Source organism: Penicillium soppii (assembly GCF_028829465.1).
Source record: "Penicillium soppii strain IBT 18220 chromosome Unknown utg000006l, whole genome shotgun sequence".
In the NCBI taxonomy this organism is placed as follows: Eukaryota; Fungi; Ascomycota; class Eurotiomycetes; order Eurotiales; family Aspergillaceae; genus Penicillium; species Penicillium soppii.
The window spans coordinates 3,027,264-3,043,042 of NW_026643236.1; the positions used below are offsets into that span (position 1 = coordinate 3,027,264).

The 15,779-nt window shown below is 48.2% G+C and overlaps 5 protein-coding genes across 5 annotated transcripts; 3 read left to right on the forward strand and 2 right to left on the reverse strand.

Moving 5' to 3' along the window:
- Nucleotides 1-473: 473 nt before the first annotated feature.
- N7529_008518 (peptide alpha-N-acetyltransferase complex B subunit NAT3) lies at nt 474-1,172 on the reverse strand (the record flags this gene model as incomplete). Its single annotated transcript, XM_057244045.1, has 3 exons — nt 474-645; nt 708-939; nt 1,004-1,172. The coding sequence occupies 3 exons, from the start codon at nt 1,170-1,172 to the stop codon at nt 474-476; spliced, it is 573 nt and encodes a 190-aa protein (XP_057095583.1).
- A 446-nt stretch (nt 1,173-1,618) lies between these two features.
- N7529_008519 (uncharacterized protein) lies at nt 1,619-2,941 on the forward strand (the record flags this gene model as incomplete). The annotated part of the gene is made up of 2 exons (XM_057244046.1): nt 1,619-2,325; nt 2,377-2,941. The coding sequence occupies 2 exons, from the start codon at nt 1,619-1,621 to the stop codon at nt 2,939-2,941; spliced, it is 1,272 nt and encodes a 423-aa protein (XP_057095584.1).
- Nucleotides 2,942-4,861: 1,920 nt separating this feature from the next.
- On the reverse strand, nt 4,862-8,212 carry tif32 (putative eukaryotic translation initiation factor 3 subunit EifCa; the record flags this gene model as incomplete). Its single annotated transcript, XM_057244047.1, has 3 exons — nt 4,862-7,801; nt 7,878-8,102; nt 8,171-8,212. The coding sequence occupies 3 exons, from the start codon at nt 8,210-8,212 to the stop codon at nt 4,862-4,864; spliced, it is 3,207 nt and encodes a 1,068-aa protein (XP_057095585.1).
- Nucleotides 8,213-9,155: 943 nt separating this feature from the next.
- On the forward strand, nt 9,156-9,540 carry N7529_008521 (guanine nucleotide-binding protein subunit gamma; the record flags this gene model as incomplete). The annotated part of the gene is made up of 3 exons (XM_057244048.1): nt 9,156-9,307; nt 9,363-9,420; nt 9,478-9,540. The coding sequence occupies 3 exons, from the start codon at nt 9,156-9,158 to the stop codon at nt 9,538-9,540; spliced, it is 273 nt and encodes a 90-aa protein (XP_057095586.1).
- An 899-nt stretch (nt 9,541-10,439) lies between these two features.
- On the forward strand, nt 10,440-11,208 carry N7529_008522 (Rdx family protein; the record flags this gene model as incomplete). Its single annotated transcript, XM_057244049.1, has 3 exons — nt 10,440-10,562; nt 10,706-10,871; nt 11,021-11,208. The coding sequence occupies 3 exons, from the start codon at nt 10,440-10,442 to the stop codon at nt 11,206-11,208; spliced, it is 477 nt and encodes a 158-aa protein (XP_057095587.1).
- Between the last annotated feature and the right edge of the window lie 4,571 nt (nt 11,209-15,779).

Below are 15,779 nucleotides of genomic sequence, written 5' to 3' on the forward strand. Positions count from 1 at the left end.
CAATTAGATGACATTCGATCAAAGGTTCTGCCTTGAGACTTCCTAAATGGTTCTATCTAAAGCTACATACACACGTAGTCGATCTTGTTCTTAGCCATCTTGCCTAATGATCAGCGTTATGTTTCCCATATACTTGCGTAGCATCAACTAACTATCACCATTGATTGTCCATTCATACTGGACTATCTATGAATTACTGTGACAAGGAAAATGTAAATTCCTCTCTTTGCCATTCAATTGAAGATTACAGATGAAAGATATTTAGCAGATCTGAAACGCAAAGTCTCAAATAGATGCCAAATGAGGCCAGAGGCATTTTGGAATAATGCGAGCCTGTTGGTTTATAATTTTATCGTATCGATAGCCCTGGGGCTTGGTAGTAGTAAATAAACCCGATCGCAATATTCCCATGTAATGAACCCCCCAAAAGAAAAAATAAAGCAGCGTGCATGTCCATGTCAGTGATCGTAAATTTACATAACATCCTCTGGGCCAACAGGGAAGTTCTCGCCATCTTCTCGCACGTGCTCAAGCTTCTTATCCCGACTGCACGGCTTGCGCATATCGAACGCATCTTCTCCAGTTTCCGACATCCCCGATGGATCATCACTATAATAATTGACCACTCGCCTGAATACAGAGTACCTGTTTTGATTGAATTAGTCAGAGAGCAGATCAAACTCAATGAAACCTCGCGTAGCACTCACCCCATGCCCTTGTACATGTCGTATGCAACCTTATTCCCGGCCCGAACGTATAGATCCACAAACCAGGCATCTTTGCTATCGGATCCGCGCTCCAGCTGCTCGGTCAGCCTGCGTGCAAATCCAAGCCGACGCCAGGCTGGTGCCACGGTTAGCACTGTGATGTGTCCGTGCCATGGTGTGTAGTGCTCTGAGTGTCGCATTGAGGGGTGTTGCTCTTCTAGCTTTCCCATGACTTGAAAGAGGAGGTTAGCTTTGTTTTCATGGAAGTCTGTTGCAAATCGAGAGCTAGTACATACTATAGCCCACGATGCCCGCATCACGGTCTGTCACAGTGCTGAAAAGTGACGGCCATTTGTTCAGATAATTGAGATAGAAGCCAAGGTCATAGTTCTCTGTCAGGGGGTCGAGATTTGTCTGGTTCAGGTTTAACAGGTCCAGAGGGGACATGCGCTCAATGGAGCTCATAGTGAATCAATTGATCAAACCAGATCCTATCACAAACCTTTGAAAGACATAATGTGGGGGTTTGAAGCTGTTCCTTTTTTTGCCGAACTTGTCGGCGGTGAATATTGTTGATCTTGAGGGTCTTCTAGATGACCCCTCCTGTATTCCTGTATATACCCTGGCAGTCACTCCTTTTAGAAGTCTTTTGTTTTATTTCTTCTTTGTCTCAATCCAATCTGGTTCTATCTCTGTTCCTTTCCGCCCAACTTTGCGACATTGACTCGGTTCGGAGATACCGGCACATCCAATTGTGTCTTAAACAACAATCAACAACTTATTCTTCGCCTGTAGCTGGACTCAGACGGCCTGATTCTTATCGCTAGCTAGACTGCAATACTCTCCAGCCATCCTAGCTCTTCGGCAGAATCTATTTCACCCCAGAATCCTGTGCAATTTCTCCAAACGCAATGCCCGCCCCTCCGTCTCCCCTGAAACTCTCACACCGCTATCGATCATCTATCGACGACACACCAATCTCCCCCGGGACAGTAGGAAATGGGTTCTCACTAGCAAGTCCTCGATCACCGCAGACACCCCGTCTATCAGCTCCACCGTCCCCCATTACCTCCCGTCATAATTCCACCGCCATGAGCGGGTACCAAGAATCTGGCGAATTCACCGGCACCGCCGATGCAGGTGGGGGAGGACTGGGCAACCTGGCGGACGAACTAGCCGATGCGTGGGAAGAAGAAGACGATGGGTATGGGTATGCGTCAGGCCAGGAAATGAGTCGCGCGGGGTCACAACATATGGGTGTTAGCGATGGAGAAGACACATTCCTTCAATCGGAGCGTGGCATGCGCACCCGGTCACCATCGGTCTCACCAGAAAGAGACTCTCTCCATCCGTCCAGGAATAAGAACCGAGCAAACCATCTGCGACAGCACCGCCGGCAGGAGTCACAGTATGATGGCTCGGATTATGGACCTGATTCGGATCTCGATGAGGCCGCTGATATCTCTCCCGCACTTGAGAATCAGATGGCTGAGATTGAAAGTCTGGTGCGACGGGGTATAGAGAATAATGGAAGCGAGAATGACCATGTCATTAAGCGGACGGTGGAATCGCTGAAGGATCTCGGTGGGCAGAGTGGGATTGAAAACAGTGCCATGAGGTAAGTCGATCAGTATATGAACAAGGATCCAAGTCACTGATGTTAATGTAGACTTATTACCGCCCATTCTTCAATTACGTCGCATTTGACACACCAAACCCGCACTCTCCAATCTCTCATTCACCCCCTCTTGTTCTCTCCATTCCCCCTCCTCTCCGAAGAAGCCATCGACTCTCTCATGCCTCTCATCGATGAAGGCCTGTTGCCCAATCTCCCATATCCATTCCCTGATCATCCCCGGCACGGCTCCAGGCCAGTCACCCCCCAGTCATCCGCTCAAAATCCTCTCGTGTCTCTCCAATCCCTCATCTCTCAAACTGCCGAAATCACCCAGTTACTTCGCGGACTAAGCGACACTCTCTACGAGTCACGGCAGTTGACATCAACTGCTTCGCGAAGACTACGGTCTGCGCGAGAACTTGTCGCTGATATTCGACGGGAAGAAGAGAGTCGTGAGGAAGGTTCACGATGGATTGAAAAGGGTGAATGGGACCGCCGGTTGAAAGATCGCGAGGCTGGCAAGGTCTGCGGTGATGTCGTTAGTGGATTTGAGGCTGTCTGTGGCGAGTGGCGGGAGAAGCTATTTGGAGCTAATGCAGAGGTTGCTGCAGCATAAATTGATGTTGATGTTCATGATTAATATTTCTTTTGGTAGGGATACTAGACTGCTTTCCTTTTGTGTTCTTATCTTTTCTTTGTTCATTTTGTCAGATATCCATATTCATTTTTGCTGGGCCATCTCTCATTATCTGGGCCCTTGTTCATATTGAAAGAGCTTCTTAGATTACTTGCATATAGGCTCGAAATTGTGATACCATTTGAAGTCTACAACTACGTGTTGTAAATGAATCAACCTGCTATTTCTATGTATAGCATGTAGGTAAGCTCTTGCTGAAATGCCATTGTCCCTGGTATCAACAAAAAGACAATTAATGCATGGGAGACTGAACCAATTGCCCTGACTAATTATGAAAAGCCGCAATCACTTTCACTCTTGGGCCCTTGTATTAAGGGACCATCTAGAGGTTATTACTTCATTATTCAACTGAACTAAGCCAGGTTTGCACCCGATCTTGGTTCTGCGCATCATACCCTTGTGACTCTCGATCACCAGCCTGATCGGTCTCCTCGCCACTTACATCTTCATGCCACATTTCGAATCAATCATCTTCGAAAATAGTCTCTGGGGGTATGCTCAAGATTATCTCCCGTCCTCCCACCTATTTTGGGTGCATTGCCGCTGTCGATCGCCCATTTCACCCGGGCGTCGTTCTGTGAGGCTGAGTCCCGCAAAGGGGATCCGATCAGGAAGGTAACCAAGGTCATGCTTCTCGTCTGGCAAGTCTGTCCCCGTGCGGTGCATACTAGGCAGAATCCCTTCGGATAATGATTTCCAGGACGCAGTTGTAGCACCGTGATGGGGGTGTTGATCCGAAGCGGTGCTGCTGCGGTTTCCCTTTTTGTTTTAAATCTTCTCAGGGTCCATGTATGGGTCTATTCCTTATATTAGAACGATATCCGGTGAAGCGCCGCAATATTACGAATGCCCAGGTGCTAATCGCAGATGAATCGCCTTCTTATTAATGAGGAGCCTCAAAGCATACCTCCTTTCCGTTCTCATGTGAAAATCAAGGCAATCTCATCATACCATACTGCCTGATCCTTGCAGGTACTCTATGTGTATGGTTCTTGGATTTAACGCCCTTCGTGCAAATGGCGTATCGGCTACCGATGGTGGATTCCTTCATCTTTTCAAAACAACATCCAGAAGTGAGACACTGGACAAGTTTGCAAGGGGTGGATGCTTAAGCGGCGAGGAGAACTTCCCCGATTAATTAAAGGAACTCAACGTCCAGTTCGGGGAGCTTGTTCGAGATTCAGACCAAGGGCTACGGATGGCTAGTTTTGGCGTCCAGGAGGAGACTTCTCGGCTTAATTGGGATCGCATCTACGGTATTAAAAAATAAGAGTATAATTTTAGGAGTGATAGCTGTGCCATGGTTTAAATTATCAATGTCCTCATTTGGAATATGGCGAGTCGCTATATAAACTCAACACTCAACATGATATAGAGCAGGACCCTGAGCATCCTTATAAAGCGGCGGCATCCCGATCGGGAAGATTGTAATTACGGCCTAAAATCAGATACATACTGCTAGATATCTACGGAGACAATACCTTGATACCGAGCTCTACGGCTGGAATAAAGTGAATGTAGAATGATCAGATTGAGAAAACCTGACTATCTATATGATAACCTAGCCGCGACAGCAGCACTACCATAGATACCGTAGATCTAAGACACAGGGAAACGAGCATGATATTGGCATCAAAGACGGCAAAAATCGCCATCTATCCTTCCGGGAAAAGAGAATAAATTAGAGACATCGAAACGCAAAAAAGACAGACCATAAAACCCCATGGGGTCGATGATACAAAGATGCAGAAGGGTCATGAGAACAGCGCCAAAGAGAAAAGAGCTTCGATATACTTTTTGAATGGGAAAGTCATAGCTATCAACTCGTGACCCGGTCGTTTACTGCTGCTGCTTCCACTTGGGAACCCACTTGCCGCCAGCGGCGGGCTTGGATTCCTCGGGCTTGGAAGAAGGCGCAGGGGACTGAGAGGAAGATTCGCGAGGTTGACGGGGAGCCCAGCGCTCGGTGGGGGCCTCACGGGGAGCGGATTCGCGGGGCTCGCGAGGGGCCCAGCGTTCAGTGGGGGCCTCGCGGGGAGCAGGGGGAGGGGGTGCGGACCCAGAGCTGGCGGAGGCTCCGGCACGCAAGTGAGGAGGCACGTAGCCACCACCGATCTTGCGGGCAGGCGCGGGCTCCTCGCGAGTGGGAGCAGACTCGGCGGGGGCACCACCAGCCTCCTTGGCGGCTTGACGCTCTCTCCAGGTGGAGGGAGGAGCACCAGTCCGAGGGGCGATGTTGATGCGGGGTCTCTCGGAGCTGTCTCCGAATCCTCCCTTGCGAGCTGCCAGCCGGGCTTCGGCTTCCTCCTCTCTCTGTCGCTGCTTGATAGCAATCTCGTCCATTTTCCTAATTGCAAGGTTAGTACCATAATATGAAGTGATTTTGGGCTCAGGGATTACGAACGATCGCTCCTCGTCGCGCTTGGCCTTCTCTTCGGCCATAACACGACGGCGCTCCTCCTCGCGGGCAATGCGCTCCTGCTCCTCGCGAGCGGCACGTTCCTCCTCCTCCAGGCGATTGCGCTCCTCTTCCTCGCGCTGCTGCTTCTCGAGACGGCGGCGCTCCTGCACCTCCTTGACACGCTGCTTCTTCTTGGCCTCGTACTCGCGCTCGGCGGCCTTGCGACGCTTCTCGAATTCCTCGTGGCGCTTCTCGGAAACCTCCTTGCGGAAGTTGCTGAAGTGAGGAACCAGACGGCCCAGGCGGTGCTTGAGGGCAACAGCCTCGGCGTGCTTCTCCTTGGACTCCTGCAGAGCGAGGGCGTTCTGCTTGTCGTAAAGTTCCCGATCCACCTTCTTCTGGGCCTCGTAGTCGTCGGAGATGTGCTTCAGCTCCTCGCGGCGGAAGGCACGCTCCAAGTGATCGATACGCTTGGCGGTTGTACGAATGCGGTCGTTCAGCTCGTTCTTCTCCTTCTCGAGCTGGGCTAACTTCATAGCACGCAGGCGGTTGGCATCCAACTCATCGAGGTCAAGCTCGCTGATGTCAATACCCTTGACTCCAGTCTTGAGCTCCTCAATCTGCTTCTTGAGCTCCTCCTGGCGAATGCGATCCTGTTCGTCCTTGATGCGCTTGAGCTCACGGTCACGCTGCTCATCAGCCAGACGCTGCTTCTCGGCCTCCTGGAGTTGGTGGGCACGTTGACGCTTGCGGGTCTCCTCCTCACGCTGCTTGCGCTGCAAAGCATCGGTGGCTGCTTCCTTCTTCTTGTCGATAAGAACACGGCGAGCCAAAGTCTCCTCGTGCTCCTGGGCGGCACCAGCAATGGCGCGGGCCTGGGCGGTCTGCTTGGCCTGGAGGCGGGCCTCGTTGTACGAGGGGTCGACGTACATGCAGGAAATGTGGAGGGTCTTGGCGAGACGAGCAACCTGGAAGCGGGCGATCTCGGCGGGAGTGTGCTGCAGACGCTGCACGGAGCCCACGTCGCTCTCGGCGGAGCCAGCACCGCTACCAGCGTGCATGGCCTTGGAAGAAGAGAAGATGTCAGAGTCGAAAGTCAAGACGCCCGAGATGTGGTCAACGCGAATGGCGAGGTCGCCCTTCTTGCAACCGTTCATGATGAACTTTTCGATCATGGCGGGGGTGATCTGGAAGGGGTCGGGGAACTGGGCAAGTTCGTAGACGAACTTGAGCTCAACGGACTCGTAAACCTGGGACAGCTGCTGGAACAGACGGGTGAGAATGACCTGCTGCAAAGGCACGATGTACTTCTCCATCTCGGGATCAGCACCGATCTTGGTTAGAATGGGGGTGATCTTCTTGCAAATCGACAGAGGGTGGAAGTCGACCTCCAGGATGTTGTACAATTCGCGAATCTCGGGGCGCACGCGGCGGAGCAGGCCCTTGTTAAGGGCGTCGCGGAACAGAACGGTACGGGTGGGGGAGGTGGCCATGCCGAGAAGGTTGGTGAGGCGGGTGTTCTTGTTCTTGCGAGCCTCATCCACATCAACCAGAGCGCCGCGGGAGCGGGATGTGCTGATAACAGGAATGGACAGAGCGGAGAGGAAGACGAAAGAGGCAGCCTTGGTCATTTCGGCCTCGGTGACCGAAGGGTTCTCCTTCTTGGAGCTCTGGCCGCTGGCCAGGGCAGCAGAGGAAAGACGGAGGAGGTTGTAGTAACGGTTGTAAGCGGCGGCGTGGAAGAGGTAGTTCTCGCTGACGAGGAAAATGCGGGCAAGTTTCTCGTAGTAGTTGGCCATCATGATGTTCTTCGCGGGGCGCTTGCTCAGGTTCAGCAAAGTGTGGATATCCTCAATGCTGCGGAAAGCCTCCTGCCAGAGTTCCAACTCAACGGCAACATTCAGCTGCTGGAAACGCGTGTCTAGGTGACGCTGGAGGGTGTCGGCATCGCTCAGATTGATAGCGTGCATCTGCGAGGAGTACTTGGCGGCGTTCTGAACGTGGTTGCGGAGCAGCTCACAGAGACGGCGGAACTCGGTCTTGCGGGTGTACTTCTGGCAGAACTTGAAGGCCTGCAGAGCAGTCGACTGGTACATGATCTCGAGACGGGCGTTGTTCTTCAGGATCTCGAGAACGGTGCGGTAGGTCTCCCAGAGGAATTTCAACCAAGGAGTAACAACGGCGCGGTCAGTACGGTCGCGGGACTGCTCACCGGAGACAGTGGCGAGGAGAATGGTCTCGGGGGTCTCAATAGCTTCCAGATCCTCAACGTTAGCGGAGGGGGCGGCGGACTCGAGGGACGACTGGATCTCGTCGGCCTTGGCCTGAGCCTCGGTGACCTTCTGTTCGGCGAGCTCGATGAACTTCTTGAGGACGATCTGCAAAGATGAAAAAATTCCCTAGGTTAGTACCAGAACAACTTTTTTTTTCTTCCGTAGAGTGATCGACACGAACCTCGATAGTGCCGACATTGGTGTTCTGGGCGATGTTCTTGTACTGGTAGAGACCATCCTTGGCAGCCTTGCCCTTGCGAAGGTCGACGGACAGTTCAACGAACAAGAGCATCACCGGCTCGAGCGAGGCGATGGGGCTGCTGCGGGTACGCTTGGAGGTGACATGTTCGTGAAGGACGGTCAAGGCGGCGGGGGCCTGACCAACGGCGATAAGTTCCTGGGCCCTCTATCCGTGATATAACTATTAGCAACTGATGTATTGTATCGTATGGGCGACAGCGATGGCGAGCTCACCTTGAGAACATTCTCAGGCTTGATATGCGGAGGAGGCGGCATAATGGGTGGATGCCCCTTTGGGGGTATGAATCAAAGATGAGAACTGGGATCGAGAAAAATGGGTAAAAATAAGTCCAAGAACCCGGTGACACACACGGGCAGCGTTGAAGGTTGCGATTAGAGGTGCTTCCACGCGAAGACCCGATAACGAGGGGAAGATTCACAATGTGCGTGAAGCAGCGAAAATTGGAACCCGCCGCCAGTGTTCCCACTTCGGGCTAAGCGATGGCGATCACGTGTTGTGGCCTGAGGCAGCAATATACAATACTATCTGCATAGTACAGGCAAAATTACAATACATGAAATTAATTTACTATGGTAACTAAATATGTATGTAGATCTAGGTGAAATTTTGGACAATATACCTGTCATATTATGTATAACTGTACATACCTTGTAGTGTTCTCATAGAAATCCTATATAACAGTTGTCCATCTGACATCGAATGAGATAATCATCAACTATTTATAATTCAAAAACAACCATTTCAATTACAACGATCTTATTCCGAATCCGACACTTATACGAATCCATCAGTCCGAAGTTAATGTATATGGTACCACAAAACAAAATTACCCGTCAATAGTACCACAATAGTATACCCCGATCCATCCGAAGTACTGGGTACCTCCCCAAATCCCCGATTCCCCCATAAACACATTACGTGTAAAAAAAGAAAAAGGGAAACCCACGGACCTGTGCCTCTTCTCTAAAGGAAAATCCCTACGGCCTTTCATTCCTTTGTATCATTCTTTCACTAATTTCGACCTACTCATTCACCTTCTTTTTTTCACTTCTTCTCTTCTCAATTCTCATATTTCGGCACGGTTTCCCCTGAAAACCCGGACCCTAACCTAATTCTTACACCCTTGACTTGCCGATCCAAAACCCCCTCCCCCCTTTCTCCCCCGTTCGCGACTCTTCAAAGCTCAACCCATCCACGATGCCTGCCTACGAACTCCGATCTGGTGGTGATGTCAAGAACAAGAAGCAGAGTGTCGCCGACTTGAAATACCGTCGGCTGACCGAGCTCAATGCCCGTCTGAAGGAGGATCTGGATCGCCCACGGGTGAAGGTCTCCGAGGCAGCTCTCTCGTCCGTCAACCATTTCTTTGTCCTTTTTTGAACTCAATACTGACCCTCTTAATAGTCTCATCAGCTACTGCAACAATACTCGCGACTTCATGGTGCCATCTGTATGGGGACAGGTATGCGACCGGGTTTTCTCAATGGCTTGCGCGCGCATCTAACATTGGATCAAATAGGTCGATAAGCGCGAGGACCCTTACGCTCCTCAACAGCAGGGAGGGTGCTGCACTGTCATGTAATGGAACTCACGACGGATATAATCGCCATGATATCTCGCTCTCCCTCTTTTTTTTTTCTTCTTCTACTTAATTCCGGACTCCTTCACGATCACCCCTTGGACCCCCTGAACAAGACACTGTGCGCGGACAAAGCGAAATGTCGGCCTGAAAGAATCGTCTGCTGGTCCTGCACGAAACCTTCAACGCCAGAGATCACACATGGATTTCGCTTTGTTTTGTCGCCTTTTTTTTCGATCTGGTCCCTTATCCTTGCATCCTTGCAGTGTACTTGACGATGCACCTGTTCCGCCCTTAACCTTTGTTATCTTCTCTGGATCGCAACATTCCCCCTTCTCGCTGTGTTTTGGAATTGGCCTTTCTTATTTTCTTTTTTCTCTTATGTAACTTGTTACGGTTTCTCTTCAAAAGTCTCTCACTTCTAGGCGTGAGATTCGGTTGCCTTTCGTGTATCATAGATTCGCATCCATGACCAATATCATACCGATCTAATCGATTTTGCGCTATTTTTTCCCGAGGGATTCATGACTATCAAAGTTCATAAAATGTGTTTGGTTGCCTCGACCCGACAGTTGGGATCGATTCTCACCAGTGTTTGGGCTTTGAACCTTAACTTCGCAGTTGGCAGGTCGTAATATACTATTTTGATCTGCACACTGCATTGTATTATTTTAAGCCATAAGCACAGTCAACTTATGTATCGACTGTGCTCACCACAGCTATCATCAATAATAAAAATTCAGCTCAGGAGGCCAATCCCCGCTGACATCATCCAGATAATCGTCCCACTTCATGAGTCTTGAACTTGAACATCGATTCAATATCAGGCCACTCCATCAACGATACCTGAAATTTACCACCTGGGCCAGAATCTACCAGCCATAACCTTCACTCCACACAACATGGGCGACTCAACAGCTCAGCCCACCGGCAATGAAAAGAAAACTACACTGGAACACGTCCACCTCCCCCGCATCACAATCAAATTTTGCACCCAGTGTCGATGGATGCTACGCGCCGCATACGTAAGTCAATGTCTTGTGTGACCTATCATATTGTCTGGACCCCAACTGTACTTTGTACATCAATCTTTGGGATCCTATGCAAAGATCACCATATGCATATACCATAGAAACGCAGAATATACAATAAACTAACACAGTTATAGTTCGCCCAAGAACTCCTCTCAACATTCGGCACCGACCTGGGTGAAGTGGCCTTGGTGCCTATGACCGGGGGTGTATTCACGGTGACGATATGGCATGATACGGCCGGCCAGGACTCGGCACAGGAGAATATTCTGTGGGATCGAAAGAGAGACGGCGGATTCCCTGGTATGTCTTCATTGTTCTCTTTTTTCGTCACTGAATCATTTCTGGATATCTACATCCACATCCTTATCCGTGCATGGATGTGGATAATGATACTGGATAAGATTGTAGACTTCGCAGTCTGACAGCTAACCACGCTCTTCTATCTACAGAAGTCAAAGCTCTCAAATCCCTTGTACGTAATGTCATTGCCCCCGAGAGGGATCTGGGTCATACAGACCGAGCCCTGAAGGCGCAACAAGTTGAGCAGAAGGAGAAGACAACTGCGGCTGCGGCTGCGGCTGCGACTGCGACTGCGAAGGAAGAGAATAAAGACGTGCCTTGCGAGGATTGCCTATAGGCAATTGTGCAAATAGTCACTGAGTTTTGAATCTACGTGATGTTGATACATAATCTGGAGCTCTAACCTAGGTACTCGAAATATCCACAGCAATACTCTGTCTAATTCCAGGCGTGTTACAGAGTCAGGCTTGATGGTTGTGCGGTAATGCTAGAAGTATAGAAGCACCTAATTCCGGAATCACCGCGACTTCGTGAGCCTACATTTGTATCAGTATCTACCGGATTTTAGGCCGCGGTCGCCATTTCCCCCATCGGGGTGCCGCTGCGTTATGAGGGTGCTCATGGTTCTGCTCACTGAGTATTTCACAGCACAGGGTGATGAGAGACAAAGCTTTTCGAAAGCTCTTTCGATATGCTCGCGCCATTGATCGTCCTAATCATTTGTAAACATGAATTGGAACTTATGTAATAGCCAGAGTATTTTCCAAACGCATAGAGATTTCCTCAGATTGCATTAGTCTGCTTGTGATGGCCAGCAAGCTTCTCCCGTGTAGCATTAAGGACCTTGCGCATTGTCTTTCTCTAGGGCACCTTTTACTTTTACGCTAGTCCTTTGACACTTAAGGTGTTCAAAAGGCTTGTTATAAATCTTGAAGACATGATCAGTGGTAGCGTCCTTTGTCTTTGATAGCTCAAGGGTAAAATCAAAGAATGGCTTCGTGATCCATAAAGGTGCCTAGGTCGTCAATCTAGCGCCATTCATCTGCATTAAGCATTAAGTCAGTCCAATCATATTTAACACAAAAGGGATCGAATATTGATTTGAGATCATTAATGTAGTGAAACAAAAAGGGAATACAGTAGAGGCAAAGGGATAGTAAATTAAGAGTTATGTACCTTATTCGATGTCCGAATGATAATATCTCCCGCTGTTTTGTTCTTACGTTCACATAGGAAACACTACTTTTGTTCTATAGTAAGTATATATTTCTATAACGATCTAAGCTTCTTCCTACTACACCACTTTTCTACCACAACCCTAATATTATACCTTACTAAATCTAGATAAATAGCTAATTACTACCAAATTAATATATATACAATTGAACGTCTTGAAATCACTAAGTTATTCAAGATAAAGTTGATAAATTATCAATGTTTATGAATATGTTATGTTAAAACCTACCCTTCAGCTAGACCGAGGCAAATTCGGTGGCGTTCATACTGTTTTTTGGGTTCGATCAGCGAGCCCATGGGTTGGTACGACCTTTGCCAGGATGTCTAAATCCCAATTATGTCGAGGATGGAGAGAACGAAGCCCTCGGAGACTCGTTGCAGAACACGGACAAGATATTACACCTATAAACAAAAGATAATAACGGGTCCTAGCCAAGTGCATCTTATTCTTATACGAAACTTACTAGATCGATGCGTTCTAGTCTAACGTTAGTTATATCGCGTAGAGAGTAATGGTCTTCTACTACATTATCTGCTAAGCAAACCAAGGGGAAAGAGCTTTCCGCTGTCTTCTGGTAATTAGTAGACCGGCAGAGGTTCAAAGGAGGAGGTTGCAGATGCACTCTGGAAATTGACATGTTTGGGGTGCAACTATGCCCACGCGCCTTGCTTTTAAGAAAACGAATTTGATTTATCGCTTATTAGTCAGAGATATAAACACATGGCGATGCAAAATAGCAACGTGGACGTGATCGTGTAACCACCTCTAGGAGATCCTCCACGATCCTTGGATCCATGTGCATTGTCTACGCCATTGTGTAACATACTGACCGGGTACGAATTTCTATTTGGTGATGCCGCCATGATGGCAATAAACCAAAATTGTTGACCAACCGCCCATTGGAACGGAGCTATGCAAAATAGGCATATACATGATGCGCGACCTTGCATAAGGTAGTACACTCTATTAGCTCTTGTCAGGGGCTTAGCTAAACGAATGGTGTCACGACCGGTGCGCTGATTGTTGGCCCGCTGAGTGATTAGGGGGTCGTATTCTTCACAGGGCATAGCGCAATGTTCTACTACAGGTGCATACTCCGTCAGGGATCAAGATACGGAACAATTTTCCAAGCGATTATGAAGCGGTGATCAAGAGCGGCAGTGAAAAGAATTACCTCTTCTAGTATATTTATGCTGATTTGTATGTAAGGTAATGTACTAAGGTAGGTATTTGACCGCACAACCCACAATATATCACGACAAGCCACAATGCTGGAAAGATTCAGAAACAGTCATACATCAAGACCAGAGGAAAAGATGGCGCTAGTGCAGGAGAGGAACTACCGCCCCTCCCCGTTCCTTCATCCACCGAGGCCTCTGCTAAGGGTATTGTCAATACTTACGTCCTTGAAATGGTCCTTTGAGTGTCCGCGAACCAAAATGAAATAAGATGGTCCTCGTTGGAAAACAGGAGGGCACTGAAAATAAAAGCGAGAAACCAAATATGTACTGTACTGATGTAGTATGATGCCACTGCCGTATACAAATCAATGCCCAAACTCCGCGGTGATGGGTCAAACTGGTGGTTTGTGCGCTGGATGCGAAACTTTGGAAGGAACTGGGTATCTTATACTTTTATATGGTCAAAAAGGATAGAGCTGCTTGATTGATATCTAGCTTTACATCGGGACATATCAACTATAGTCCCTTGAGCATGACCTGCCATAAATCTAGACCCGTTCCGGACGAGCCAACATGCATCAAATGTAATGCAGGCTACCTTTGAAGTTGAATCTTCATGAAAACAGACAAGCGATGGAGCGATATCACTGGTCTGATCGGAATTCCCAAAGATCGGATGTGCATGATCGGTCACATTGTTTGGTCCCAATCAACTTGAGGGTGAAAGAATGAGAAATTGTCAGGTGATCCATAATATCAGTCAATTATCTATTCTCGAATTATGCTACACCCTCTTCCTGTATTGCAATACGGTGTGCTCGGGGCATGAAGGCATACCTTGTCGTTGAAATCTTGTTGTGGAGTATACAACATGCCGATCTTTCAGTCAATCTCTAACGATGGTGATTATCTTATCTCTAGGTCTTGTTAGATATTATGATATCATTGATCATCATTGATCTACGTCTGAAGTATATTTAAACCTAGAATATAGCTCTGTGGTCCTAAAAATATTGAATCGCCCTTAGAAGTACTTCATCCAATTTTCTTACGCCTAGCGTCATCTATCTAGCTAAATAATGTCTAGCTAGCTGTAGGTCTAATGTTGTTAACTATAAGATTCTTGCTCTAGGCTTCTGCTAGTTATATAGTTGTCAGTACGGTACTTTAACTATAATCGAACCGATATCTTTACTGCTGCTATTTATCTAGAGGAACAGTTAGCTTCCAGATCTTGCTTAACGTGTTAGTTATCTGCTTTCGAACATTATGCAAACGGCATTATAGTCCTCTAAAAAATAATACCTAGCCCGAAGGTATTTCTCCTTCTTTCTATCTACGGTAAATATTAATAAACATAGTCTATTAACTAGCTATATACTGTTATCTTCGATGTCTTTAATTAAACTTTAGTATTTACTATTACGGGTTGGATTAATGGTAGGGCCTACAGGATATCAACCAGCCTAAGGGCCGAATGCATCCCCCAATTCTTACGTGGGTCGACCCGCCCATGTCTAGATTTACCTCTAATCTTTGACAGTAATGCTCTTACCAATCTCGATATGACAACCTGGCTTCTTAACGATGGGGCCCACGCCAACCGCTAATGTGACATCGATTACACGCCGCTCTCCCATGCGGTCGAACACGCTTCTTTGCCAAAGTTCAATCTTCTCTTCCAAGTCGTGGCAGTGATGTCACAAAAGGGCAGGGTTTACACCATGCAGTAGCTAGCGAGTCCGATGTGGTGGCTGTCCTGAAGCTCCTTATTGCTCGTGGCGCTCCAACCAACGTCATCATGTACTAAGATCATAAGCCTTCCTAAAACAGGAGCTTTTTCTTATAGGAGCAACCCCTCTCCACAAGGCATTCTGCAAAATCGACGTAATCATCGTCTTTTTCGCGAAGGAACAGACTTGAACGTCAGGGATGTCAGGAAACGAACATTTACAGAATGTGAGATATAGGTAGCGGCGTAACAAGACTCAAGATTCTAGGAGAAAGCTCCTACATATTTAGTCGATGGACCAGAGCTTTCAAGAATCTTCTGTCTGGTTGAATGGAAACACCCCCGAACCGGAGGGATCGAACCGGAGGAATGGCTGACGCTGTGACGCACGAGATCAGCTAAGTACTAAGCTCGAAAGCTGATCGAATCTTGATATCAAGGGTGCTGAGTTCGAACTTAAACTCCCTCTGGGGGAGCAATGAATTAGTATTGATTCTATGTTTCAAGAGGCCCCGGGCGTATGGACCAAGGGACGGTGTATTCCGAACCCTAATCTTGATATAACTTCCGCGGAGAAAGCTTGAGAACGCGCTGAGGCACGGCTACATAGAATTATGACCCTTGATAGACAACATACTACTAAGTATCAGGGTTAAGACAAATTAGTCGACGGGATAGGGACCGAAGAAGAGCTATACAAGCCGACCTTTGTCAATCTTAGAACGTCTCACTATTCACATCACATTCATTATCGCGTA